This window comes from Aegilops tauschii, chromosome 7, assembly GCF_002575655.3.
Source record: "Aegilops tauschii subsp. strangulata cultivar AL8/78 chromosome 7, Aet v6.0, whole genome shotgun sequence".
Classification (NCBI taxonomy): Eukaryota; Viridiplantae; Streptophyta; class Magnoliopsida; order Poales; family Poaceae; genus Aegilops; species Aegilops tauschii.
In genome coordinates this window covers 423,413,187-423,439,320 of record NC_053041.3, presented here as the reverse complement: position 1 = coordinate 423,439,320, position 26,134 = coordinate 423,413,187, and the positions used below count along the sequence as shown (strand labels likewise).

The following is a 26,134-nucleotide window of genomic DNA, read 5'->3' as shown; positions in this document are numbered from 1 at the left end:
CATGTGCATCGAATATTTCAGATATATTGACTAGGCACAAGATGATTTGGTTCCCCTCGAAGGCTATAGAAGACGACGTTTCTCTTCGTTTCTTTTCGGTGGTATTGAGTCATAGGGAAGCATTACTATTAAGAGGGGGTCCGCGTTGGAAAGGTTGGGTGGATTCATCACGTACACATCTTCCTTTGCACCTCCTTTCCTCTAGCCTTTGGAGCATCCTATGTTTTCCTTGTCTATGCAAATATTGCTCTTGCTTGCCGAACTAGGGCGTGCGGTAGTACTGCTCCTTAGAGCGGTAGTACCGCAGGACCTTGCGGTAGTACCGCCCGCTGGTGCGGTAGTACCGCAAGGACCCACGGTAGTACCGCTTCTAGTAAGCGGTAGTACCGTGGTCTCTGACTTAGTTCCGCAAGTATGCGGCAGTAAGGGGCGGATGTAATTTTTTACATCCGAGCCTCGCGCGGTAGTACCGCGTCGGGTTTTTGCATCGAATCCAACTCTGCGGAAGTAGCCACGGATGTAATTTTTATATCCGTGCCTTCCCATCCCTGGACAGCCCCTGCCTTGCGGTAGTACCGCAAGGGGGAGCGGTAGTACCGCGCCAGCAGTACTACCGCCCTCTGCTTTAGTGCATTTTTGGCTGTTCTGGTCTCTGCTGCGTGGGCGGTAGTACCGCGGGGCCCTGCGGTAGTACCGCGTGCCCCTGCGGTAGTACCACGCCTCAGGTGCGGTAGTACCGCGCTGCACAGGCTGAGTTGGTGGATAACGGTTGGATTTGTTCTTCCACTATATAAGGGGTGTCTTCCTCCTCTAGTTGACTACCTCTTCCACCTCCAAGCTCCATTGTTGCTCCACGCTCCATTTTCGCCCGATCTCCTTCCCTAGCCAATCAAACTTGTTGATTCTCTAGGGATTGGTTGAGGAGGCCCCGATCTACACTTCCACCAAGAGAAATTTGAATCCCCCCACTAATCCCTTGTGGATCTTGTTGCTCTTGGGTGTTTGAGCACCCTAGACGGTTGAGGTCACCGCGGAGCCATAGTCCATTGTGGTGAAGCATCGTGGTATCGTTGGGAGCCTCCAATTAAGTTGTGGAGATTGCCCCAACCTTGTTTGTAAAGGTTTGGTCGCCGCCTCCAAGGGCACCAATAGTGGAATCACGGCATCTCGCATTGTGTGAGGGCGTGAGGAGAATACGGTGGCCCTAGTGGCTTCTTGGGGAGCATTGTGCCTCCACACCGCTCCAACGGAGACGTACTTCCTCTCAAATGGAAGGAACTTCGGTAACACATCCTCGTCTTCACCGGCTCCACTCTTGGTTATCTCGTGCCTTTTACTTGTGCAAGCTTATTTGTGCTTTATCTCTTGCTTGCGTGTGTGCTTATTGTTGTTGCATCATATAGGTTGCTCACCTAGTTGCATATCTAGACAACCTACTTTGATGCAAAGTTTAAATTGGTAAAGAAAAGCTAAAAATTGTTAGTTGCCTATTCACCCCCCCCCCTAGTCAACTATATCGATCCTTTCACCAACCCAACAAGCACCATCGGAGACACGTGTAGAGGATCTTTATAATCACCCATTTACGCTGTGACGTTTGATAGCACACAAGGTGTTCCTCCGGTATTCGGGAGTTGCATAATCTCATAGTCAGGGGAACATGTATAAGTCATGAAGAAAGCAACATGCTAAGCTAACGGATGGGTGTTGTCCATCACATCATTCTCCTAATGATGTGATCCCGTTCATCAAATGACAACACATGTCTATGGTTAGGAAACTTAACCATCTTTGATTAACGAGCTAGTCTAGTAGAGGCATACTAGGGACACTATGTTTTGTCTATGTATCGACACATGTATCAAGTTTCCGGTTAATACAATTCTAGCATGAATAATAAACATTTATCATGATATAAGGAAATGTAAATAACAACTTTATTATTGCCTCTAGGGCATATTTCCTTCAGTCTCCCACTTGCACTAGAGTCAATAATCTAGATTACATTGTAATGACTCTAACACCCATGGAGTCTTGGTGTTGATCATGTTTTGCCTGTGGAAGAGGCTTAGTCAATGGGTCTGCAACATTCAGATCCGTATGTATTTTGCAAATCGCTATGTCTCCCTCCTTGACTTGATCACGGATGGAGTTGAAGCGTCTCTTGATGTGTTTGATTCTCTTGTGAAATCTAGATTCCTTCTCTAAGGCAATTGCTCCAGTATTGTCACAAAAGATTTTCATTGGACCCGATGCACTAGGTATTACACCTAGATTGGATATGAACTCCTTCATACGGACTCCTTCATTTGTTGCTTCCGAAGCAGCTATATACTCCATTTCACACGTAGATCCCACCACGACACTGTGCTTGGAACTGCACCAACTGACAGCTCCACCATTCAATATAAATATGTATCCGGTTTGTGACTTAGAGTCATCCGGATCAGTGTCAAAGCTATCATCGATGTAACCATTTACGACGAGCTCTTTGTCACATCCATAAACAAGTAACACATCCTTAGTCCTTTTTAGGTACTTCAGGATGTTTTTGACCGCTGTCCAGTGATCCACTCCTGGATTACTTTGGTACCTCCCTGCTAAGCTTATAGCATGGAACACATCAGGTCTGGTACACAGCATTGCATACATGATACAACCTATGGCTGAGGCATAGGGAATGACTTTCATTTTCTCTCTATCTTCTGCAGTGGTCGGGCATTGAGTCTGGCTCAATTTCACACCTTGTAACATAGGCAAGAACCCTTTCTTTGACTGATCCATTTTGAACTTCTTCAAAACTTTATCAAGGTATGTGCTTCGTGAAAGTCCAATTAAGCGTCTTGATCTATCTCTATAGATCTTGATGCCCAATATATAAGCAGCTTCACCGAGGTCTTTCATTGAAAAATTCTTATTCAAGTATCCTTTTATGCTATCCAGAAATTCTATATCATTTCCAATCAACAATATGTCATCCACATATAATATTAGAAATGCTACAAAGCTCCCACTCACTTTCTTGTAAATACAGGCTTCTCCGAAAGTCTGTATAAAACCATATGCTTTGATCACACTATCAAAGCGTATATTCCAACTCCGAGATGCTTGCACCAGTCCATAAATGGATCGCTGGAGCTTGCACACTTTGTTAGCACCTTTAGGATTGACAAAACCTTCTGGTTGCATCATATACAACTCTTATTTTAGAAATCCATTAAGGAATGCAGTTTTGACGTCGATTTGCCAGATCTCATAATCATAAAATGCGGCAATTGCTAGCATGATTCGGACAGACTTAAGCATCGCTACGGGTGAGAAGGTCTCATCGTAGTCAAATCCTTGAACTTGTCGAAAACCTCTCGCAACAAGTCGAGCTTTGTAGACAGTAACATTACCATCAACATCGGTCTTCTTCTTGAAGATCCATTTATTCTCTATGGCTTGCCGATCATCGGGCAAGTTAACCAAAGTCCATACTTTGTTCTCATACATGGATCCCATCTCAGATTTCATGGCTTCAAGCCATTTCGTGGAATCTGGGCTCATCACCGCTTCCTCATAGTTCGTAGGTTCGTCATGGTCTAGTATCATGACTTCTAGAACAGGATTACCGTACCACTCTGGTGCAGAACGTACTCTGGTTGACCTACGAGGTTCGGTACTAACTTGATCTGAAGTTTCATGATCATCATCATTAGCTTCCTCACTAATTGGTGTAGGCATCACGGGAACGGTTTTCTGTGATGAACTACTTTCCAATTCAAGGGAAGGTACAATTACCTCATCAAGTTCTACTTTCCTCCCACTCACTTCTTTTGAGAGAAACTCCTTCTCTAGAAAGGATCTATTCTTAGCAACAAATATCTTGGCTTCGGATCGGTGATAGAAGGTGTACCCAATAGTTTCTTTTGGGTATCCTATGAAGATGCACTTCTCCGATTTGGGTTCGAGCTTATCAGGCTGAAGCTTTTTCACATAAGCATCGCAACCCCAAACTTTAAGAAACAACAGCTTAGGTTTCTTGCCAAACCACAGTTCATACGGTTTTGTCTCAACGGATTTAGATGGTGCCCTATTTATCGTGAATGCAGCTGTCTCTAATGCATAACCCCAAAACGATAGTGGTAAATCGGTAAGAGACATCATAGATTGCACCATATCTAATAAAGTACGGTTACGATGTTCGGACACACCATTACACTGTGGTGTTCCAGGCGGCGTGAGTTGTGAAACTATTCAACATTGTTTTAAATGAAGGCCAAACTCGTAACTCAAATATTCGCCTCCGCGATCAGATCGTAGAAACTTTATTTTCTTGTTACGATGATTTTGCACTTCACTCTGAAATTATTTGAACTTTTCAAATGTTTCAGACTTGTGTTTCATTAAGTAGATATACCCATATCTTCTCAAATCATCTGTGAAGGTTAGAAAATAACGATACCCGCCGCGATCCTCAACACTCATTGGACCGCATACATCGGTATGTATTATTTCCAATAAGTCAGTGGCTCGCTCCATTGTTCAGGAGAACGGAGTCTTAGTCATCTTGCCCATGAGGCATGGTTCGCAAGCATCAAATGATTCATAATCAAGTGATTCCAAAAGTCCATCTGCATGGAGTTTCTTCATGCGCTTTATACCAATATGACCTAAACGGTAGTGCCACAAATATGTTGCACTATCATTATCAACTTTGCATCTTTTGGCATCAGTATTATGAATATGTGTATCACCACGATCGAGACTCAACAAAAATAGACCACTCTTCAAGGGTGCATGACCATAAAAGATATTACTCATATAAATAGAACAACCATTATTCACCGATTTAAATGAATAACCGTCTCACATCAAACAAGATCCAGATATAATGTTCATGCACAACGCTGGCACCAAATAACAATTATTCAGGTCTAAAACTAATCCTGAAGGTAGATGTAGAGGTAGCGTGCCGACGGTGATCACATCGACCTAGGAACCATTCCCGACGTGCATCGTCACCTCGTCCTTAGCCAATCTTCATTTAATCCGTAGCCCCAGTTTCGAGTTGCAAATATGAGCAACAGAACCCATATCAAATACCCAGGTGCTTGATACGTCCATTTTGCATGATGTTTTGTTACTGTTATTTATAATGTTTTTATCCATAATAATGCTTTTGGAGTAATTCTAATGCCTTTTCTCTCATAATTTGCAAGGTACACACCAAGAGGGAGAATTCCGGCAGCTGGAAATCTGGACCTGGAAAAGCTACGTCAGGCTACCTATTCTGCACAACTCCAAACAAGCTGAAACTTCACGGAGATTTTTATGGAATATATAAGAAACATTGGAGCAAATAACTACCAGAGAGGGCCCACCAGGTGGGCACAACCCACATGGGCGCGCTAGGGAGCCCAGGCGCGCCCTGGTGGGTTGTGCCCTCCTCGTCCCACCTCCGGTGCCCATCTTCTGGTATATAAGTCATTTTTACCTAGAAAAAATAAGGAGGAGACTTTCGGGACGGAGCGCCGCCATCTCGAAGCGGAACTTGGGCAGGAGCACTTTTGGCCTCCGGCAGAGCGATTCCGCCGGGGGAACTCATCATCATCACCATCACCAACAACTCTCCCATCTTGGGGACGGCAATCTCCATCAACATCTTCAACAACACCATCTCATCTCAAACCCTAGTTCATCTCTTGTGTTCAATCTTGTTACCGGAACTATAGATTGGTGCTTGTGGGTGACTAGTAGTGTTGATTACATCTTGTAGTTGATTACTATATGGTTTATTTGGTGGAAGATTATATGTTCAGATCCATTATGCTATTTAATACTCCTCTGATCATGAGCATGTTTATCATTTGTGAGTAGTTACTTTTGTGCTTGAGGTCACGGGAGAAATCATGTTGCAAGTAATCATGTGAATTTGATATGTGTTCGATATTTTGATAGTATGTATGTTGTTATTCCCTTAGTGGTGTCATGTGAACGTCGACTACATGACACTTCACCATATTTGGGCCTAAGGGGATGCATTGTGGAGTAGCAATTAGATGATGGGTTGCGAGAGTGACAGAAGCTTAAACCCCAGTTTATGCGCTATTCCGTAAGGGACCGATTGGATCCAAAAGTTTAGTGCTATGGTTAGAATTTATTCTTAATACTTTTCTCATAGTTGCGGATTCTTGCGGGAGGGTTACTCATAAGTAGGAGGTTTGTTCAAGTAAGAACAACACCTAAGCACCGGTCCACCCACATATCAAATTATCAAAGTAGCGAACACAAATTAAACCAACATTATGAAAGTGACTAGATGAGATTCCCGTGTACCCTCAAGAACGCTTTGCTTATCATAAGAGACCGTTTTGGCCTGTCCTTTGCCTCAAAAGGATTGGGCTACCTTGCTGCATATTTGCTACTATTATCGTTACTTGCTCGTTACAAATTATCCTGCTATCAAACTACTCTTCTACTTACAATTTCAACACTTGCAGACATTACCTTACTGAAAACTACTTGTCATTTCCTTCTGCTCCTTGTTAGGTTCGACACTCTTACTTATCGAAAAGAGCTACAATTGATCCCCTATACTTGTGGGTCATCAGTGCTACTATGAGCATTAGTAAGGTACACATCAATAACATGTATATCAAATATACCTTTGTTCACTTTGCCATCCTTCTTATCCGCCAAATACTTGGAGCAATTCCGCTTCCATTGTCCAGTCCCTTTTGCAGTAGAAGCACTCAGTTTCAGGCTTAGGTCCAGACTTGGGCTTCTTCCCGGGAGTGGCAACTTTCTTGCCATTCTTCTTGAAGTTCCCCTTCTTTCCTGTGACTTTTTTCTTGAAACTAGTGGTCTTGTTAACCATCAACACTTGATGCTCTTTCTTGATTTCTACCTCCGCAGCTTTGAGCATAACGAAGAGCTCGGGAATTGTCTTATCCATCCCTTGCATATTATAGTTCACGACGAAGCCTTTGTAGCTTGGTGGCAGTGATTGAAGAACTCTGTCAATAACACTACCATCCGGAAGATTAACTCCCAGCTGAGTCATGTGGTTATGGTACCCAGACATTCTGAGTATGTGTTCACTGATAGAACTGTTCTCCTCCATCTTGCAGCTATAGAACTTGTTGGAGACTTCATATCTCTCAACTCGGGCATTTCCTTGAAATATTAACTTCAACTCCTGGAACATCTCATATGGTCCATGACGTTCAAAACGTCTTTGAAGTCCTGATTCTAAGCCATAGAGCATGGCACACTGAACTATAGAGTAGTCATCACACCGCGTCTGCCAGACGTTCAAAGCATCTACATTAGCAGGAGGTTTTTTTTCACCTAGCGGTGCATCAAGGACATAATTCTTCTGTGTAGCAATGAGGATAATCCTCAAGTTACGGACCCACTCTGTGTAGTTGCTACCATCATCTTTCAACTTAGCTTTCTCTAGGAACGCATTAAAATTCAAGGGAACAGTAGCACGGGTCATTGATCTACAACATAGATATGCAAAAACTATCAGGACTATGTTCATGATAAATTAAGTTCAATTAATCATATTACTTAAGAACTCCCACTTAGATAGACATCCCTCAAGTCATCTAAATGATCACGTGATCCATATCAACTAGACCATGTCCGATCATCACGTGAGATGGAGTAGTTTTCCATGGTGAACATCTCTATGTTGATCATATCTACTATATGATTCACGTTCGACCTTTCGGTCTCAATGTTCCGAGGCCATGTCTATATGCTAGGATCGCCAAGTTTAACCTGAGTATTCCGCACGTGCAATACTGTCTTGCACCCGTTATGTGAACATAGAGCTTATCACACCCGATCATCACGTGGTGTCTCGGCACGATGAACTGTCGCAACGGTGCATACTCAGGGAGAACACTTATACCTTGAAATTTTAGTGAGGGATCATCTTATAATGCTACCGTCGTACTAAGCATAATAAGATGCATAAAATATAAACATCACATGCAATCAAAATATATGACATGATATGGCCATCATCATCTTGTGCCTTTGATCTCCATCTCCAAAGCACCGTCATGATCTCAATCGTCACCGGCTAGACACCTTGATCTCCATCGTAGCTTCGTTGTCGTCTCGCCAACTATTGCTTCTACAACTATCGCTAACGCCTAGTGATAAAGTAAATCAATTACATGGCATTTGCATTTCATACAATAAAGCGACAACCATAAGGCTCCTGACAGTTGCCGACAAATTTTACAAAACATGATCATCTCATATAATAACATATATCACATCATGTCTTGGCAATATCACATAACAACATGCCCTGCAAAAACAAGTTAGACGTCCTCTACTTTGTTGTTGCAAGTTTTACGTGGCTGCTACGGGTTTCTAGTAAGAACTGTTCTTACCTACGCATCAAAACCACAACGGTGATTTATCAAGTTTGCTGTTTTAACCTTCAACAAGGACCGGCCGTAGTCAAATTTGATTCAACTAAAGTTGGAGAAACAGACACCCGCCAGCCACCTTTATGCAAAACAAGTTGCATGTCTGTCGGTGGAACCGGTCTCATCAACGTGGTCATGTAAGGTTGGTCCGGGGCGCTTCATCCAACAATACCGCCGAATCAAAATAAGACGCTGGTGGTAAGCAGTATGACTATGATCGCCCACAACACTTTGTGTTCTACTCGTGCATATCATCTACGCGTAGACCTGGCTCGGATGCCACTGTTGGGGAACGTAGCATGGAATTTCAAAAAAAAATCCTACGCTCATGCAAGATCTATCTAGGAGATGCATATCAACGAGAGGGGGAGAGTGTGTCCACGTACCCTCGTAGATCGAAAGCGGAAGCGTTAGTTTAACGTGGTTGATGTAGTTGAACGTCTTCTCGATTGAACCGATCAAGTACCGAACGTACGGCACCTCCGAGTTCTGCACACGTTCAGCTCGATGACGTCCCTCGAAATCTTGATCCAACAAAGTGTTGATGGAGAGTTTCGTCAACACGATGGCGTGGTAACGGTGATGGTGAAGTGATCCGCGCAGGGCTTCGCCTAAGCACTACGACAATATGACCAGAGGAGTAAACAGTGCAGGGGGGCACCGCACACGGCTAAGAACAATTGATGTGTCTTAGAGGTGGCCCCTGCCCCCGTATATAAAGGATGGAGAGGGGGAGGAGGCCGGCCTAGGGAGCGCCACGTGGGAGGAATCCCACTTGGACTCCTAGTCCAATTCAGCCCCCCTTTCCTTTTACCGAAAGGGGAAAGGGGGAAGGAGAGGGAGGAGGAGAAGGAAAGGGGGGCCGCACCCCCTCCCCTAGTACAATTCGGCTCCCGGGGGGCACCCCTTGTGGGCTGCCTTGCCTCCCTCCTATGGCCCATATCTTTCCCCTGGGGGTTCCGGTAACCCCCCCCCCCCCCCCCCGGTACTCCGATACGTACCCGATACATTCTGAAACACTTCTGGTGTCCGAATACTATCGTCCAATATATCAATCTTTACCTCTCGACCATTTTGAGACTCCTCGTCATGTCCGTGATCTCATCCGGGACTCCGGACAATCTTCGGTCACCAAAACATATAACTCATAATACAAATCGTCATCGAACGTTAAGCATGGGGACCCTACGGGTTCGAGAACTATGTAGACATGACCGAGACACATCTCCGGTCAATAACCAATAGTGGAACCTGGATGCACATATTGGTTCCTACTTATTCTACGAAGATCTTTATCGGTCAAACCGCAATGACAACACGTCATTCCCTTTGTCATCGGTATGTTCTTGCCCGAGATTCGATTGTCGGTATCTTCATACCTAGTTCAATCTCGTTACCGGCAAGTCTCTTTACTCGTTCTGCAATGCATCATCCCGTAACTAACTCATTAGTCACATTGCTTGCAAGGCTTATCATGATGTGCATTACCGAGAGGGCCCAGAGATACCTCTCCGATACTCGGAGTGACAAATCATAATCTCGATCTATGCCAACCCAACAAACACCTTCGGAGACACCTGTAGAGCATCTTTATAATCACCTAGTTACGTTTTGACGTTTGATAGTACACAAGGTGTTCCTTCGGTACTCGGGAGTTGCATAATCTCATTGTCAAAGGAATATGTATAAGTCATGAAGAAAGCAATAGCAATAAAAGTTAACGATCATTATGCTAAGCTAACGGATGGGTCTTGTCCATCACATCATTCTCCTAATGATGTGATCCCAATCATCAAATGACAACACATGTCTATGGTTAGGAAACTTAACCATCTTTGATTAACGAGCTAGTCTAGTAGAGGCATACTAGGGACACTGTGTTTTGTCTATGTATCCACACATGTATCAAGTTTCCGGTTAATATAATTCTAGCATGAATAATAAACATTTATCATGATATAAGGAAATATAAATAACAACTTTATTATTGCCTCTAGGGCATATTTCCTTCACATCCTCCCTCTCCAGCATCTCCAGCATACTTTATAGAAGTAATCGCCCCCCCCCCCCCCCGGAGAATTACTTTTACCGGGATCGTTCATTTTTCCAGCCACGGAGAGCCTAGGGAGGCGGGTATTCCAACATCCTTTATAGAAGTAATTCCCCCTTTTCTAATGAAAAAGCAATGCTCCCGCAGGTTGCTCCATGATAGGATTACTCAATTAAAGGGCTGCCTTACAAAGTTGTGGACCAACACTAGAAATGGTTGCATGCATACATCGATGCAAAGGCCAAATGCATTTTTGGCTCTTATCGAAGAAAAAACAATGATGGTATCATTCATGGCAAGGACTGCTAGACCCTCTCAGTGACTCAGTGTGTGGTTGATGTCTCTGCTTGTCAGTTCAATTCTATTACTACTAGCTAGCTAGTTGCTCAGAACGGTCGAACTTCCTTTACCTTGGCGCTAACTCCGTCACGATGTGTGAGGCAACAACCATGGACGTGGAGTGGCTGTCCTTGTTGTCCATGACGATGTAGCCCAGCAGCGTGAGCTCTTTCTCCCTCACCCGGACATCCTCCCTCTCCAGCATCTCCAGCACCTGCGGCATCGACCGCCGCCGCAGCGGCGTCGCCTGCATGCACAACAACGCCACCTTCATGTAACTCACAACCTCCTCCTCATTGCATCCACCGTCGGTTCGATCATGTCCCTGAGGTTGGCGGCCTCGAATAGCTCCCACACCCTCTCCACCAGCACCTTGTCCCCCTCCTCGGATAAATGGAGGCTCTTTGGAGCTGCTCTTTCCGTGACGGTCTTCATCAGTAGCACCTGCAATTTAAACATGTTCGAAAAGTATCCAAGATTGATCTTATTCTAAAGGCTTTGGCACCAGGAGTTCAAATATATAAGAAGTTTCAAAACAAACATATGATTTAAAAGATATGGATGGTTTAAATCAGCCAAGTGAAATAAAATGTTCATTTTTTGCATGTGAGAAGAAATAGAAAAAGGAGTCCAGAGGAGGAGGAGCCCCTTGGCATACTTTTATAGGAGCCGAGAAACACAGTTGATATCCGTTCCCCTTAGGGTTCTTGTATGAGAAAAGAGAGAGATTGTGTCTGGTACATTACTGCATGTGTGCATGTGAAGGATAGTGACGTGGGTGGGACCTCCGCCGTATTTGGTTTGATATTCGTTTCGTATAGGAAAAGAATGAGGAGAAACATGTGGCCCATGCATCGATCTTCAAGCATTCAACAACGGCAGATTTCTTATCGGTATGCACTTTTTTACGGTAAAAATTACTTCATGGATAGAATGGGTTGTGCTCGATTCCCTTCAAGTTTCCTTTAGTTTCATTTGCTTATAAAGATTAAAACAATTGCAATTAAAATGGTTGCATGCCATACATCGATGCAAAGGCCAGAGGCATTTGTTGCCCTTCGAAGGAAAAACAATGGTGGTATCGTTCATGGCAAGGACTGCTTAGACTCTTAATAGAAGTAATCCCCCCCCCCCCCCCCCCCCCCCGCCGGAGAATTACTTTTACCGGGATCGTTCATTTTTCGCCCGCGGAGAGCCTAGGGAGGCGGGTATTCCAACATTCTTTATAGAAGTAATTCCCCTTTTTCTAGTGAAAAGGCAACGCTTCTGCAGGTTGCTCCTTGATAGGATTACTCAATCAAAGGACTGCCTTACAAAGTTATGGAACAACACTAAAAATGGTTGCATGCATATATCGATGCAAAGGCCAAATGCATTTTTGGCTCTTATTGAAGAAAAAACAATGATGGTATCATTCATGGCAAGGACCGCTAGACCCTCTCAGTGATTCAGTGTGTGGTTGGTGTCTCTGCTTGTCAGTGGCGCAGATCAGAGAGAGGGGGAGATGAAGGGGAGAACCGGCGGAGATCAGCGAGAGGGAGAGACGAGGAAGAGAAGCGGCGGAGAGGAGAAGCGCCGAGGAACGAGACAGAGAGGGGCTCGGTTCCATGTGGTTCCACCAATTCGGCGGTACGAGCGAATTCCGGATATAAAGAGAATATTCGCTTTCTGGGAATGGATGGGTTCCGGTTCCATGTGACAACTAAACACAAGAACGAGAGTCAGGAGCGGGTCGGCCCGTTCCATTCCACCCGGTGACACAAAGCAAACACCCCCTTACTACTAGCTAGGTAGTTGCTCAGAACGGTCGAACCTTTTTTTACCTTGGCGCTAACTCCGTCAAGGTGTGCGAAGCAACGACCATGGATGTGGAGTGGCTGTCCTTGTTGTCCCGGAGGACGTAGCCCGGCGGCGTGATCTCTTTCTCCCTCAACCGGACATCCTTCTCCAGCATCTCCAGCACCCGCAACATCGACGGCCGCCGCAGCGGCGTCGCCTGCGTGCACATCAGCGCCACCTTCATGTACCTCACAGCCTCCTCCTCATTGCACCCGTCTTCCATCGCCGGGTCGATCATGTCCCTGAGGTTGGCGGCCTCGTAGAGCTCCCACACCCTCTCCACCAGCACCTTGTCCCCCTCGTCGGATAAATGGAGGCTCCTGGAGCTGCTCTTGCCGGTGACGGTCTCCAGCAGCAACACCCCGAAGCTGTAGACGTCGGCCTTCTTGGTGAGATGGCCGTGCAGCGCGTACTCCGGCGCGAGGTACCCCGCGGTCCCCGCGACGCGGGTGCTGACGTGCGTGGCGGCGTCCGGGAAGAGCTTGGCGAGGCCGAAGTCGCCGATCTTGGCGCCGTAGCCGGCGTCGAGGAGGACGTTGCTGGCCTTGATGTCCCTGTGCACGATGGGGCCGGACGCCATCTCCTCGTGCAGGAACGCCAGGCCCCTGGCGACGCCGACGCAGACGCCGCGCCTGATCGCCCAGGTGAGCCTGGCGGGGTCGCCGGCGGAGGCGAGGAGGGCGCCGTGGAGGCTGCCGTTGTGGAGGAGCTCGTAGACGAGGATGCGGTGGCGGCCCTCCACGCAGCAGCCCAGCAGGGCCACCAGGTTGGGGTGCTCCACGTTGGCGATGACGTCGATCTCGGTGAGGAACTCCCTGGTGCCCTGCCGGGAGTGCGCGGACAGCACCTTGACCGCCACGTCGCCGCCGCCGTCCCGCAGCGCGCCCTTGTAGACGGCGCCGAAGCCGCCTCGCCCGATGCTGGTGCTCCGGTGGAAGTTGTTGGTCGCCGACCGCAGCTCCGCGTAGGAGAAGAGCTTGATCTTCTTCTCAGATGACAGTCCTGAAGCCAAAGGTTAGCCAATTCGATGAATGGCAAGTAAGGTGAGGAATGAAAAGCTGTTGCTTACTGCTCATGGAACGGGAGTAGAGATCGGAGGCGTGTTTCTCTTTCTTGTTGGAGACACGGAAGCAGCAAGAGCAACAAGGCATGGCGACACAGATAATACAGAGCACCAGAGAGAGTTCCTTCCTTCCTAGCTCAGGATTAGACTAACTCCTGTATGGAGATGAAGCCAGTGATGGTGATTGATCAGACATGGAGAAGAAGAAGAAGCTGGTTGAATTGCCGCATCAGGAAAAGTCGAATGTAATATAATAATATATGAAGCTCTCTTCCACCACCGGCCGAGACGGATAGTGACAGGAAATGATGCCTAGCTAGGACTGGGAGACCTTTTAGGAGGCGTTGTGTATGAACGGAGGCAGCATTCAGCAGCCTGCTATGGCATACTTTGCTTTGTTTGATAGCACTAGTGCACTAGATTAAATGGTAGCGGGCGACGTTGACAAGCAGGCAATTTCCATTTCAGATGGCCGACATATAATCAGTTGACCTGCGCACACATGTAGATAATTTGCAGTAGAGTAGATTTCAGATGAATCATTAGAGTTTTTTTTACATCAATTAAATAAATAAATTGGAGTTTTTTTTTTACATCATAAATAAATTGGAGTTGATGGTGGTGGCTGTGAGTTCATTCTCGTCTCCACTCCAATCTCCCTCATCCATCTAAACCCACTAGACCCCTTGGGTTTGAAAGAGTTAAATTATTGCTTCGGGTAATCTCACAATATTTTATTGCAAGTCTTTGTTGACCACCGGAACGTTTTCTTGGAATTATTCACATAGCAGCCACACGACACGAGCAGGAGTAATACGTTTTCTTAGTACTTGTACCACCTATTTGGTTTCCATCCCCATTCCTTTTTGTTTTGCGAGGACCCATTCCATTGCTTTACACCAGTGCTCACATCACCATGATGATCGCCTTTCATCATTGCTAGACTTCCATTATACAGCTACCTATACCTAGCATTGATATAGGTTGAACCGTTCCTCTCTCTTTTTTGCGGGATATAGCCATGGAGCAACATCCACCATCTATCCGGTACCCGATTGCCATCCCCATGGTTAGGATTTAACTAATATTGTAATTAATAAGATAATCCTCCCTTGTATAACTGAACGTGCGTTGCCAATCCGGCAAGCGTCACGACGGTTTCCTCGCTCCCTATCGAGTGGACGCGTCCCTTCGCTCGCGCCCCCTCCCGTTGTATATAAGGATTGATCATCAATGAAATTCTAACTGATTGGATTCATTTTGCAATCTGTCTATTAACACCCATCACAAAGGAAATTCCATCCACACTACTACTAGTAAAGGTCTTTTCCACGGTCCGTAGCCAGGCATGCCTGCATTCCATTTCCACCTAACAACAAAGTTAATTAACAGTATAACGCGTATTATTATGATCAAAGCCATTCACCTAACCAGCTGCCTCTTGTAACACTACACTACTAAGGTAGATCAATGCCCAAAAGGTTTGATCAATCACGGCCCCTGCGTGAGCCTCTGCAGCTGGCTCGTGTCGCCCAGCGTCTCCATGAGCAGAGGGGGAGCGTACTGCGCCTCCTAGTCGTGCTCCTCAGCGTCCTGGCAGAAGGACGAGATTATCGTCTCCACCGACGTCTCCACCACGCCGAAGAAGAGCTGAGCCACCATGTACCCAAGCGCCCAGCACAGCTGACGAACAAAAACGTATACACATTATACGATGCCGATCAGCTATGCTTTTTCTTTACCCAAAAAAAGAACACGTTGAGGACGGATAGATGAGCGCAAGGATGCCGCATTGCTTACCAGCACGGGGAAGAGCGGGGACGATATTGAGCAGACCTGTACTTGTGGGTGTCCAACATGAGAAACGCGAACAGCGCGCTGGACAGGCTCATGCACAGCTTCCCCAGGTAGGTTTTCCAGGATGGCCCAGGTAGGTTTTCCTGGATGGTTTCTCATGAAAGGTTTTTAATGAGGCAATAGTAATACAAGCATTGTGATATGTCGTTTTCTCCTTATTTTTCCACTGGGTTTTCGGAAGGAGTTTTTCATGGCATATTAGGCATATCTTCTCATATTTTTCCTACAGGATTTTTGGAGGAGATTATTTCAAGGATGATCAGTCAGAACGACAAGAGAGGATTAGGGGGAGCGTTAGGATTTAATTAATATTGTAATTAATGAGATAATCCTCCCTTGTATAACTGAATGTGCATTGCCAATCCGGCAAGCGTCACGACGGTTTCCTCGCTCCCTATCGAGTGGACGCGTCCCTTCACTCGCGCCCCCTCTCGTTGTATATAAGGATTGATCATCAATGAAATTCTGACTGATTGGATTCATTTTGCAATCTGTCTATTAACACCCATCACAAAGGAAACTCCATCCACACTACTACTAGTAGAGGTCTTTTCCACGGTCTGTAGCCAGGCATGCCTGCATTCCATTTCCACCTAACAACAAAGTTAATTAACAGTATAGCGCGTATTATTATGGTCAAAGCCATTCACCCAACCAGCTGCCTCTGGTAACACTACACTACTAAGGTAGATCAATGCCCAAAAGGTTTGATCAATCACGACCCTTGCGTGAGCCTCTGCAGCTGGCTCGTGTCGCCCAGCATCTCCATGAGCAGAGGGGGAGCGTACTGCGCCTCCCCGTCGTGCTCCTCAGCATCCTGGCAGAAGGACAGGATTATCGTCTCCACCGACGTCTCCACCACGCCGAAGAAGAGCTGAGCCACCACGTACCCAAGCGCCCAGCACAGCTCACGAACAAAAAACGTATACACATTATACGATGCCGATCAGCTATGTTTTTTCTTTACCCAAAAAATAACACGTCGAGGACGGTTAGATGAGCGCAAGGATGCCGCATTGCTTACCAGCACGGGGAAGAGCGGGGACGATATCTTGTTGTGAGCAGACCTGTACTTGTGGGTGTCCAGCATGAGGAACGCGAACAGCGCGCTGGATAGGCTCACGCACAGCTTTCCCAGGTAGGTTTTCCTGGATGGTTTCTCATGAAAGGTTTTTAATGAGGCAATAGTAATACAAGCATTGCGATATGTCGTTTTCTCCTTATTTTCCCACTGGGTTTTTGGAAGGAGTTTTTCATGGCATATTAGGCATATCTTCTTATATTTTTCCTACAGGATTTTTGGAGGAGATTATTTCAAGGATGATCAGTCAGAAGAACAAGAGAGGATTAGGGGGAGTGTTAGGATTTAATTAATATTGTAATTAATAAGATAATCCAACCTTGTATAACTGAACGTGCGTTGCCAATCCGGCAAGCGTGGTTTCCTCGCTCCCTATCGAGTGGACGCGTCCCTTCGCTCGCGCCCCCTCCCGTTGTATATAAGGATTAATCATCAATGAAATTCTGACTGATTTGATTCATTTTGCAATCTGTCTATTAACACCCATCACAAAGGAAACTCCATCCACACTACTACTAGTAGAGGTCTTTTCCACGGTCCGTTGCCAGGCATGCCTGCATTCCATTTCCACCTAACAACAAAGTTAATTAACAGTATAGCGCGTATTATTATGGTCAAAGCCATTCACCCAACCAGCTGCCTCTGGTAACACTACACTACTAAGGTAGATCAATGCCCAAAAGGTTTGATCAATCACGACCCTTGCGTGAGCCTCTGCAGCTGGCTCGTGTCGCCCAGCATCTCCATGAGCAGAGGGGGAGCGTACTGCGCCTCCCCGTCGTGCTCCTCAGCATCCTGGCAGAAGGACTGGATTATCGTCTCCACCGACGTCTCCACCACGCCGAAGAAGAGCTGAGCCACCACGTACCCAAGCGCCCAGCACAGCTCACGAACAAAAAACGTATACACATTATACGATGCCGATCAGCTATGTTTTTTCTTTACCCAAAAAAGAACACGTCGAGGACGGTTAGATGAGCGCAAGGATGCCGCATTGCTTACCAGCACGGGGAAGAGCGGGGACGATATCTTGTTGTGAGCAGACCTGTACTTGTGGGTGTCCAGCATGAGGAACGCGAACAGCGCGCTGGATAGGCTCACGCACAGCTTTCCCAGGTAGGTTTTCCTGGATGGTTTCTCATGAAAGGTTTTTAATGAGGCAATAGTAGTACAAGCATTGCGATATGTCGTTTTCTCCTTATTTTCCCACTGGGTTTTTGGAAGGAGTTTTTCATGGCATATTAGGCATATCTTCTTATATTTTTCCTACAGGATTTTTGGAGGAGATTATTTCAAGGATGATCAGTCAGAAGAACAAGAGAGGATTAGGGGGAGTGTTAGGATTTAATTAATATTGTAATTAATAAGATAATCCAACCTTGTATAACTGAACGTGCGTTGCCAATCCGGCAAGCGTGGTTTCCTCGCTCCCTATCGAGTGGACGCGTCCCTTCGCTCGCGCCCCCTCCCGTTGTATATAAGGATTGATCATCAATGAAATTCTGACTGATTTGATTCATTTTGCAATCTGTCTATTAACGCCCATCACAAAGAAAATTCCATCCACACTACTACTAGTAGAGGTCTTTTCTACGGTCCGTAGCCAGGCATGTCTGCATTCCATTTTCACCTAACAACAAAGTTAATTAACAGTATAGCGCGTATTATTGTGGTCAAAGCCATTCACCCAACCAGCTGCCTCTGGTAACACTACACTACTAAGGTAGATCAATGCCCAAAAGGTTTGATCAATCACGGCCCCTGCGTGAGCCTCTGCAGCTGGCTCATGTCGCCAAGCGTCTCCATGAGCAGAGGGGGAGCGTACCGCGCCTCCCCGCCGTGCTCCTCAACGTCCTGGCAGAAGGACAAGATTATCGTCGCCACCGACGTCTCCACCACCCCGAAGAAGAGCTAAGCCACCACGTACCCAAGCGCCCAGCACAGCTGACGAACAAAAAAGTATACACATTATACGATGCCGATCAGCTATGTTTTTTCTTTACCCAAAAAAGAACACGTCGAGGACGGTTAGATGAGCGCAAGGATGCCGCATTGCTTACCAGGACGGGGAAGAGCGGGGACGATATCTTGTTGTGAGCAGACCTGTACTTGTGGGTGTCCAGCATGAGGAACGCGAACAGCGCGCTGGACAGGCTCACGCACAGCTTCCCCAGATAGGTTTTCCTGGATGGTTTCTCATGAAAGGTTTTTAATGAGGCAATAGTAATACAAGCATTGCGATATGTCGTTTTCTCCTTATTTTTCCACTGGGTTTTCGGAAGGAGTTTTTCATGGCATATTAGGCATATCTTCTTATATTTTTCCTACAGGGTTTTTGAAGGAGATTATTTCAAGGATGATCAGTCACAAGGACAAGAGAGGATTAGGAGGAGTGTTAGGATTTAATTAATATTGTAATTAATGAGATAATCCTCCCTTATATAACTGAACGTGCGTTGCCAATCCGGCAAGCGTCACGACGGTTTCCTCGCTCCCTATCGAGTGGACGCGTTCCTTCGCTCGCGCCCCCTCTCGTTGTATATAAAGATTGATCATCAATGAAATTCTAACTGATTGGATTCATTTTGCAATCTGTCTATTAACACCCATCACAAAGGAAATTCCATCCACACTACTACTAGTAGAGGTCTTTTCCACGGTCCGTTGCCAGGCATGCCTGCATTCCATTTCCACCTAACAACAAAGTTAATTAACAGTATAGCGCGTATTATTATGGTCAAAGCCATTCACCCAACCAGCTGCCTCTGGTAACACTACACTACTAAGGTAGATCAATGCCCAAAAGGTTTGATCAATCACGGCCCCTGCGTGAGCGTCTGCAGCTGGCTCGTGTCGCCCAGCGTCTCCATGAGCAGAGGGGGAGCGTACTGCACCTCCCCGTCGTGCTCCTCAGTGTCCTGGCAGAAGGACAGGATTATCGTCTCCACCGACGTCTCCACCACCCCGAAGAAGAGCTGAGCCACCACGTACCCAAGCGCCCAGCACAGCTGACGAACAAAAGCGTATACACATTATACGATGCCCATCAGCTATGTTTTTTCTTTACCCAAAAAAGAACACGTCGAGGACGGATAGATGAGCGCAAGGATGCCGCATTGCTTACCAGCACGGGGAAGAGCGGGGACGATATCTTGTTGTGAGCAGACCTGTACTTGTGGGTGTCCAGCATGAGGAACGCGAACAACGTGCTGGACAGGCTCACGCACAGCTTCTCCAGGTAGGTTTTCCTGGATGGTTTCTCATGAAAGGTTTTTAATGAGGCAATAGTAATACAAGCATTGCGATATGTCATTTTCTCCTTATTTTCCCACTGGGTTTACGAAAGAAGTTTTTCATAACATATTAGGCAAATCTTCTTATTTTTTCCTACAGGGTTTTTGAAGGAGATTATTTTAAGGACGATCAGTCAGAAGGACAGGAGAGGATTAGGGGAAGTGTTAGGATTTAATTAATATTGTAATTAATGAGATAATCCTTCCATGTATAACTGAACGTGCGTTGCCAATCCGGCAAGCATCACGACGGTTTCCTCGCTCCATATCAAGTGGACGCGTCCCTTCGCTCGCGCCCCCTCCCGTTGTATATAAGGATCCCTCCCGTTGTATATAAGGATTGATCATCAATGAAATTCTGACTGATTGGATTTATTTTGCAATCTGTCTATTAACACGTTATCAGCACTTTGCCTAACGGAGAGCGATTAGGCCAGAGAGAACAGCGATGCCTCGCGCGATCCCCGGCTGTGCCGGCGCTACGCTCAAGCAGCGCTATCCGGTGCGGCGGAGTGAAGCATCAAGCCCCGGTGCGGATGGCAACATCAGTCACGGCGGCGACCGCGTCTGCGTCGTACGCGCGGCGTCATGGCGATGCAACGGCGTGGACTTCGCCCCTTTCTTGAGGACCGGCGGCGACTCACGCGGCCCTGCACATGACGACAAGTAACAGAAAGAGAAGACATGCATACATCGGCAAGGGAGAAAGCGGCCACGATAACACTAATTTGATGTTTTTCTTTTCCCTTGTGATTAAACAAGGAATTACTCATGACTGAATTCGTTTTTTCATGAACATGAGCGAGAGGACCCATGGCAGTATGGCACCTTCGGCGTCGACAACAGCCATCCACGACATGAACATGGCCGATGGTACCTTCGGCATCAGCAGCGGTCGTGAGGCGACGCCCAAGATTATAGAGGGGAGGAGATGCCTCTTGTCGGCGCTCTCTACACAGAGGGCGGCGACGCACCAGCCCCTCCAGCGACGACGGCGGATGGCCGGCAGGCGGCCGAGGCCGCTGTTTGGACCAGGATTAGGGGCGGTTGGTCAATGGGGACGGAAGCAGCCCCGTCGCCTCTCCCTTATCCGATATCTGGGGCGGTGCGCGTCTGTGGGCCGGCCAAAGGCCCATCTCTGTCCAAAAAAATAAAATTGAAGTGAGAACGAAAAAACATGTGGGTTATGCCAACTGGTTTGGGTTGTGCAGATTCGGCCCAGGACCATTTTTTTTGTTTTCCTTTTCTGTTTTAGCATTTGGCTATGCAGTTTTTCGCATGTATGTGTATTTACAGTAATTTCATGTATATTACTGTATCGTAAAGCAGACTAGTGTATCAACATATTTGATCAAGCAATTTGATGGTTGCTACATGTTGATGATTAATTTACTAGAGAGTAAATTAATGGGTATGAATATTTCATGCAAGATATGTTGGACATATCGAGAATGAGTTTGCCTGAATCCCAGTTCCACCATAACCGCTCAGGGGCTGCTATAGATGATATAGCGTAGTATGTTGCATTGCACTTCATCTCACATCACCTACACGCTGATCTGTTGGGATCAATAGAGAGTGGTGATGATACCTATAGTGCATAGGGAATGGACGCTCGTCTGATTCCATGACTTCGAGTCAGTGGCAACATACAACTCTGATATGCATCAAAACAACTAAAAGTTGTGATTCTGCAATAGTGTAGTTTTAGATGCCGATCTCATTGCAGAAATGATCTCCACTTCCAATCCTTGTATGAGGATTTTGACTTAACAATTTCGTTATTTGTGAAAGGAAGTGGATACATTGATGAGAAGCAGAGTAATAATGGAGCTGAAAAGAGCAAAAGTTGTTTAAAAAATGACAATGCTAGCAACTCTGGTGGTTGCTATACGAGTGGTTGTATAACGCAAGGACAGGTGATATTTCCAAGCATTTGGTGGATCTGTGTATGCAATCAATTGCCAAGGGCAAAAGTGGGCAAAAGTCTCATGGGAACCAATGTGAAGCTTACTTCACTGAACATAGGGATGATTTCCCGATGGTTGAAAGTTTCCTAAACGTTCCTTAGAACGTTGGCAACCAGTAGTATTCTTGGCGAAAGGAAGGTCCACTACTAAATATCGATGACATGTTCGTGGACTTCACTTCTAGTGACATATATGGAGACCAGATTTAGTCTCTTGGATTTGTCAGACATTGGAATTATGTCCGCAGACATATTACATAGTGTAAACCAAATTATGTCCATCAACATAATATGATAACTATGTCATTAGACATGATGCTTGTGGTATGTCCTTTCACATATATAGTTTATAATGTATGTACTATTTCTATATGAGTTCAGTCAAATGTTCAAATTGGTTTCTTTCTCTATAGAAACCTATTGAAATAATCCAATTGAGAAGAAAATGTGTTAGTAGAAACTGGGTCTACTAACATGATACTAAAGGAGATTAAGTATTTCCAGGCTCTTGATAAGAGTAGTGGAAACATAATGACAATTGTTGGTCGTGATGGGGTAATTGTTGGTTCTGGTCAAGCCATAATTACACTCCCTATGGGTACTATATGATAATCGTGGATGTATCCATGCATCAAGATTCTACTCGTACCTTGTTGAGTTATAAGGATATCCGCAATGGTTTCTATGTTGAAACTCATATAATGAGTGAGGTTGGAAGCCTTCTCATGACTCAACAAAGAGGATTTGAATGAAATCCTAGAGTAAATGTTTCTATATATTGTGGATTGTATTATACATACATTAAATTGGATACGCATTGGCATATAAGATAATTTTCTAGAATCTCGAGAAGTTCAAGATATGGCATGATTGCCTTGGTCATCCTGGTATTGGCAGGATGAGAAAATTATTGATGGTTCAATTGGACACGATCTAACGGTGTGAATTTTCTAAATTCATTGAATTATGTATGCACGATGTGTGCAAACAGGGAAACTGATCGCAAGGCCATCTTATCTCATGGAAGAGGATGAGCCACTAGATTTCCTTGGATAGGAGATATATATGTGATCCAATTCAACCGTTATATGGAATATTTACATATTTCATAGTGCTTTTAGATGCATCGGTGAGATGGTCCAATGTGTGTCTTATTTCCATAAGGAACCATGCTTTTACAAAGCTTATTGCTCAAATCATTAATTTGAGAGAAAATCATCATGAGCACGGGATAAAATCCATCATAATGGATAATGCTACGAAATTTAGTTCGTGAGCATTTGATGATTACTGCCTAGACTGAGGCATAACTGTGGAGCATATTGGTACTTTGTGTACATACCCAGATTGGTCTTGCGGAATCACTTGTCAAGAGGATAAGTTGATAGCAAGATTGCTCCTACAGAATTGTAATCTCCCAATATCTAGTTGGGGACATTGCAGTTTTATGTACAACATATACAAAATTCGACAAACTGCATATTATATGGTCTCCCCGTTGCAGTTACTACGTGGAAATGAGTAAGTACTTCCCATCTACGATAATTCAGTTGTGTTGGATACATACCGATTTCACCACCGCAGCGTACATATATGGGCCCTCATAGAGAAATGGGGATCTGTGTGAGGTACAATTCTCCGTCAATCATAAAGTACCTGAAGTCCTTAGAAGGGGACTTGTTTATGGCCCGGTACACTGGTTGTATTTTGATAAGGACATTTTTTCGGCATTAGGGGGAGATAAGAACCACATTGAATGCCGGGAAATTGAACGAGATGTTAATAGACATCTAGTCCTTTGGTCCACGTATGAATGAATCTGAACTAGAGGTTCAGAAGATTATAAATTTGCAAAGTATCGCAAATAATCTGCCAGTTGCATTTACTAAGTATATAGGTGTCACAAAGTAAAATGTTCCCATAGTGAATGTGTCAGAGAGAGTGGATGTGAGCCATAGGTCCACTCGGCCCCCGATGAGGGGGAGGAATCTGGACACAAGAGGACAAGGCTTCATGGAAGCGTTCAAGGGGAATGAGGAATCCTCAAACAGTAAATGCAGGTCAACATCATCTTGATATTCAACCAAGGGTTGAACGACACCTAAAGGATGTTGGACACATCCAGGACCCAGCACGAGTGTGCACACAAATTTTTCTGGTGGGACATCGAAAGACCTTGACTCAACTGTTGTGGGAAATCACAAAGAGTCAAAAGGTAATGATGAAATCTCCACTATGGATATGGATTCGGGAGAATCATATAATAAAGACTACATTATGTCGACATTTATTTATCCTCATGAATTGCAAAAGACCTTGGATTGGATCTAGAACCTAAGTCCATGCATGGCTGAGTGTCTAAAATACTCTGGTTGATCCAAATGAAGGTAGCAATTAAGGATGCGCTCGCTCTCAAGAAGAGGGGGGTATTGACCTGATCAGTAATACCCACTCCTCTGAATTTGTTCCCTAGGGGAGCAAATGGGTTTTTGTTCATGTGAGGAACGAAAACAATGAGGTGGTGAGACATGAAGCGAGCATTGTAGCACATGGGTTCACGCAGAGACCCGTCATCGTTTATGATGAAATATGTTATCCTATTATGAGTGGAATAAGGTTCCGATATTGATATCACTGGCAGTGAATAATGAATTTGTATATCCAATTGATGGATGTTGTGACTGCATAGTTGTATGAGTCACTTGATTCAGATATCTCTATGATAGTTCCTGAGGGAACGAAGATTCCGAGTTTAATCGCAACATGTGTTGCATCAAATTTCAGAAGTCATTATGACTTGAAGTAGTTGGCAATGATGTGGTATAACCGACTGAGTGAGTTCCTTTGTTAGAATGATTACTCAAACAATGATAGTTGCTCATGTATACTCATCAAGAAATCCAAAGAAGGATTTGTACAATTTATGTGTATGTTGATGATCTGAATATCATTGGAACTACACAAGAGATACATGATACAATCATATCATCTTAAGACGGAGTGTAAGATGTAAGATTTGGTTGAGACCAAACTTTGCTTGAGTTTGGAACTTGAGCGTATTCCTTCAGGAATACTTATTCACCAGTCTACATGTATCCAAAAGATTGTTGAGAGTTCAACATGGATAAGTCATATCCATTAAAGAACTATGGTTTTGAGATCTCTGGATTACTAGAGATAAGGACCCATTAAGGCCTAATGGCAGTGATGAAGAGATATTTGGACTTGAGTCTCCATATCGCGGTGCAATGAGAGCACACGTGTATCTAGCAAACTGCACCAGGCCTGGTATTTCATTAGCAGTAAATTTATTAGCTAGATACAATGCATCACTGATTAAAAGGCGTTGGGTCGGCGTGAAGAATATTTTTAGATATCTTCTGGACACCATAGATCTTGGTTTGTTCTATGAGAAAAAAATCAAGATATGACCATGGTTGGATATTGTGATGCTGGTTATATATTAAATTCCCATAATCCTAGATCACAGACTGATTTTTGTCTCCTCGAATTAAGGTCTGACCTTCTCTGAGAAGTCAAGAAGACATATTTTAGTGGATGCATCCACTAGTCATTCTGAAATCATTAATTTGTATGAAGCATCACATGAATGTATGTGACTTCACGGAATGATGAACTTTGTTGAAAGTTCAAGTGGGATTGGTTGGTAGGAACCACCCACTATTATCTACGAAGATAATGTTTTGTTTGTATTATGCAGATGTAGACAGGTTATAAAGAGAAACACTAGAATGTGTATGGCTCTGAAAGTATCTTCATCCCCAAAAGTTAAAAAGAGGTGGAAGATAATTTGCAAACAAAGTCAAGTGATAATCCCGATTATCATATTAATGGAACTGGTATGGAATGACTTTGTGTTTTGCAAAATTCAGGAGGAGTGTACTGAACTGGGGACCTGATCTTTCGATGAGAGAGGATAACTACGTTTTTGGGTGGGACTTGACCCTCATGATCCGGCTACCAACCGTACAAGGAGAACCGTACACGACTGATATCCACGGCAATCGCTGAACCAACTCCACGGCGTTATCGACCGAGCCAACGGCGCGATCGACCTATCCACGAAGGATTTTTCCTACAAGCAAATCGAAGAACATGCAAGAAAATAATAGCCAAGCAATCTCAAAATTGTGAATATGCTAGATGAAATTAATTTCACAAGATGGGGTTCTGATAGGATGTCT

At 45.1% G+C, this 26,134-nt stretch overlaps 3 protein-coding genes across 4 annotated transcripts; all 3 read right to left on the bottom strand.

Annotated features, from left to right (window-relative positions):
* Window positions 1–10,535: 10,535 nt before the first annotated feature.
* LOC109763646 (cold-responsive protein kinase 1) lies at window positions 10,536–15,556 on the bottom strand. Of its 2 annotated transcripts, XM_045230589.1 has the most exons (4): window positions 15,530–15,556; window positions 13,736–15,412; window positions 12,651–13,668; window positions 10,536–11,271 (listed from the first exon to the last, which is right to left on the bottom strand). In XM_045230589.1, the coding sequence occupies exons 2-4, from the start codon at window positions 13,815–13,817 to the stop codon at window positions 11,262–11,264; spliced, it is 1,110 nt and encodes a 369-aa protein (XP_045086524.1). In that variant the 5' UTR covers window positions 13,818–15,412; window positions 15,530–15,556; the 3' UTR covers window positions 10,536–11,261. The 2 variants fall into 2 exon arrangements, with proteins under 2 accessions (XP_045086524.1, XP_073360079.1); XM_073503978.1 differs by lacking the exon at window positions 10,536–11,271 and having other exon boundaries at window positions 12,216–13,668.
* A 579-nt stretch (window positions 15,557–16,135) lies between these two features.
* LOC141027228 (choline transporter protein 1-like) lies at window positions 16,136–17,232 on the bottom strand. Its single transcript, XM_073504211.1, has 3 exons — window positions 17,222–17,232; window positions 16,611–16,734; window positions 16,136–16,493 (listed from the first exon to the last, which is right to left on the bottom strand). Exons 1-3 carry the CDS (start codon window positions 17,230–17,232, stop codon window positions 16,302–16,304), a joined length of 327 nt encoding a protein of 108 aa, XP_073360312.1. The 3' UTR covers window positions 16,136–16,301.
* On the bottom strand, window positions 17,195–17,995 carry LOC141028100 (choline transporter protein 1-like). Its single transcript, XM_073505972.1, has 2 exons — window positions 17,670–17,995; window positions 17,195–17,552 (listed from the first exon to the last, which is right to left on the bottom strand). Exons 1-2 carry the CDS (start codon window positions 17,733–17,735, stop codon window positions 17,361–17,363), a joined length of 258 nt encoding a protein of 85 aa, XP_073362073.1. The 5' UTR covers window positions 17,736–17,995; the 3' UTR covers window positions 17,195–17,360.
* Between the last annotated feature and the right edge of the window lie 8,139 nt (window positions 17,996–26,134).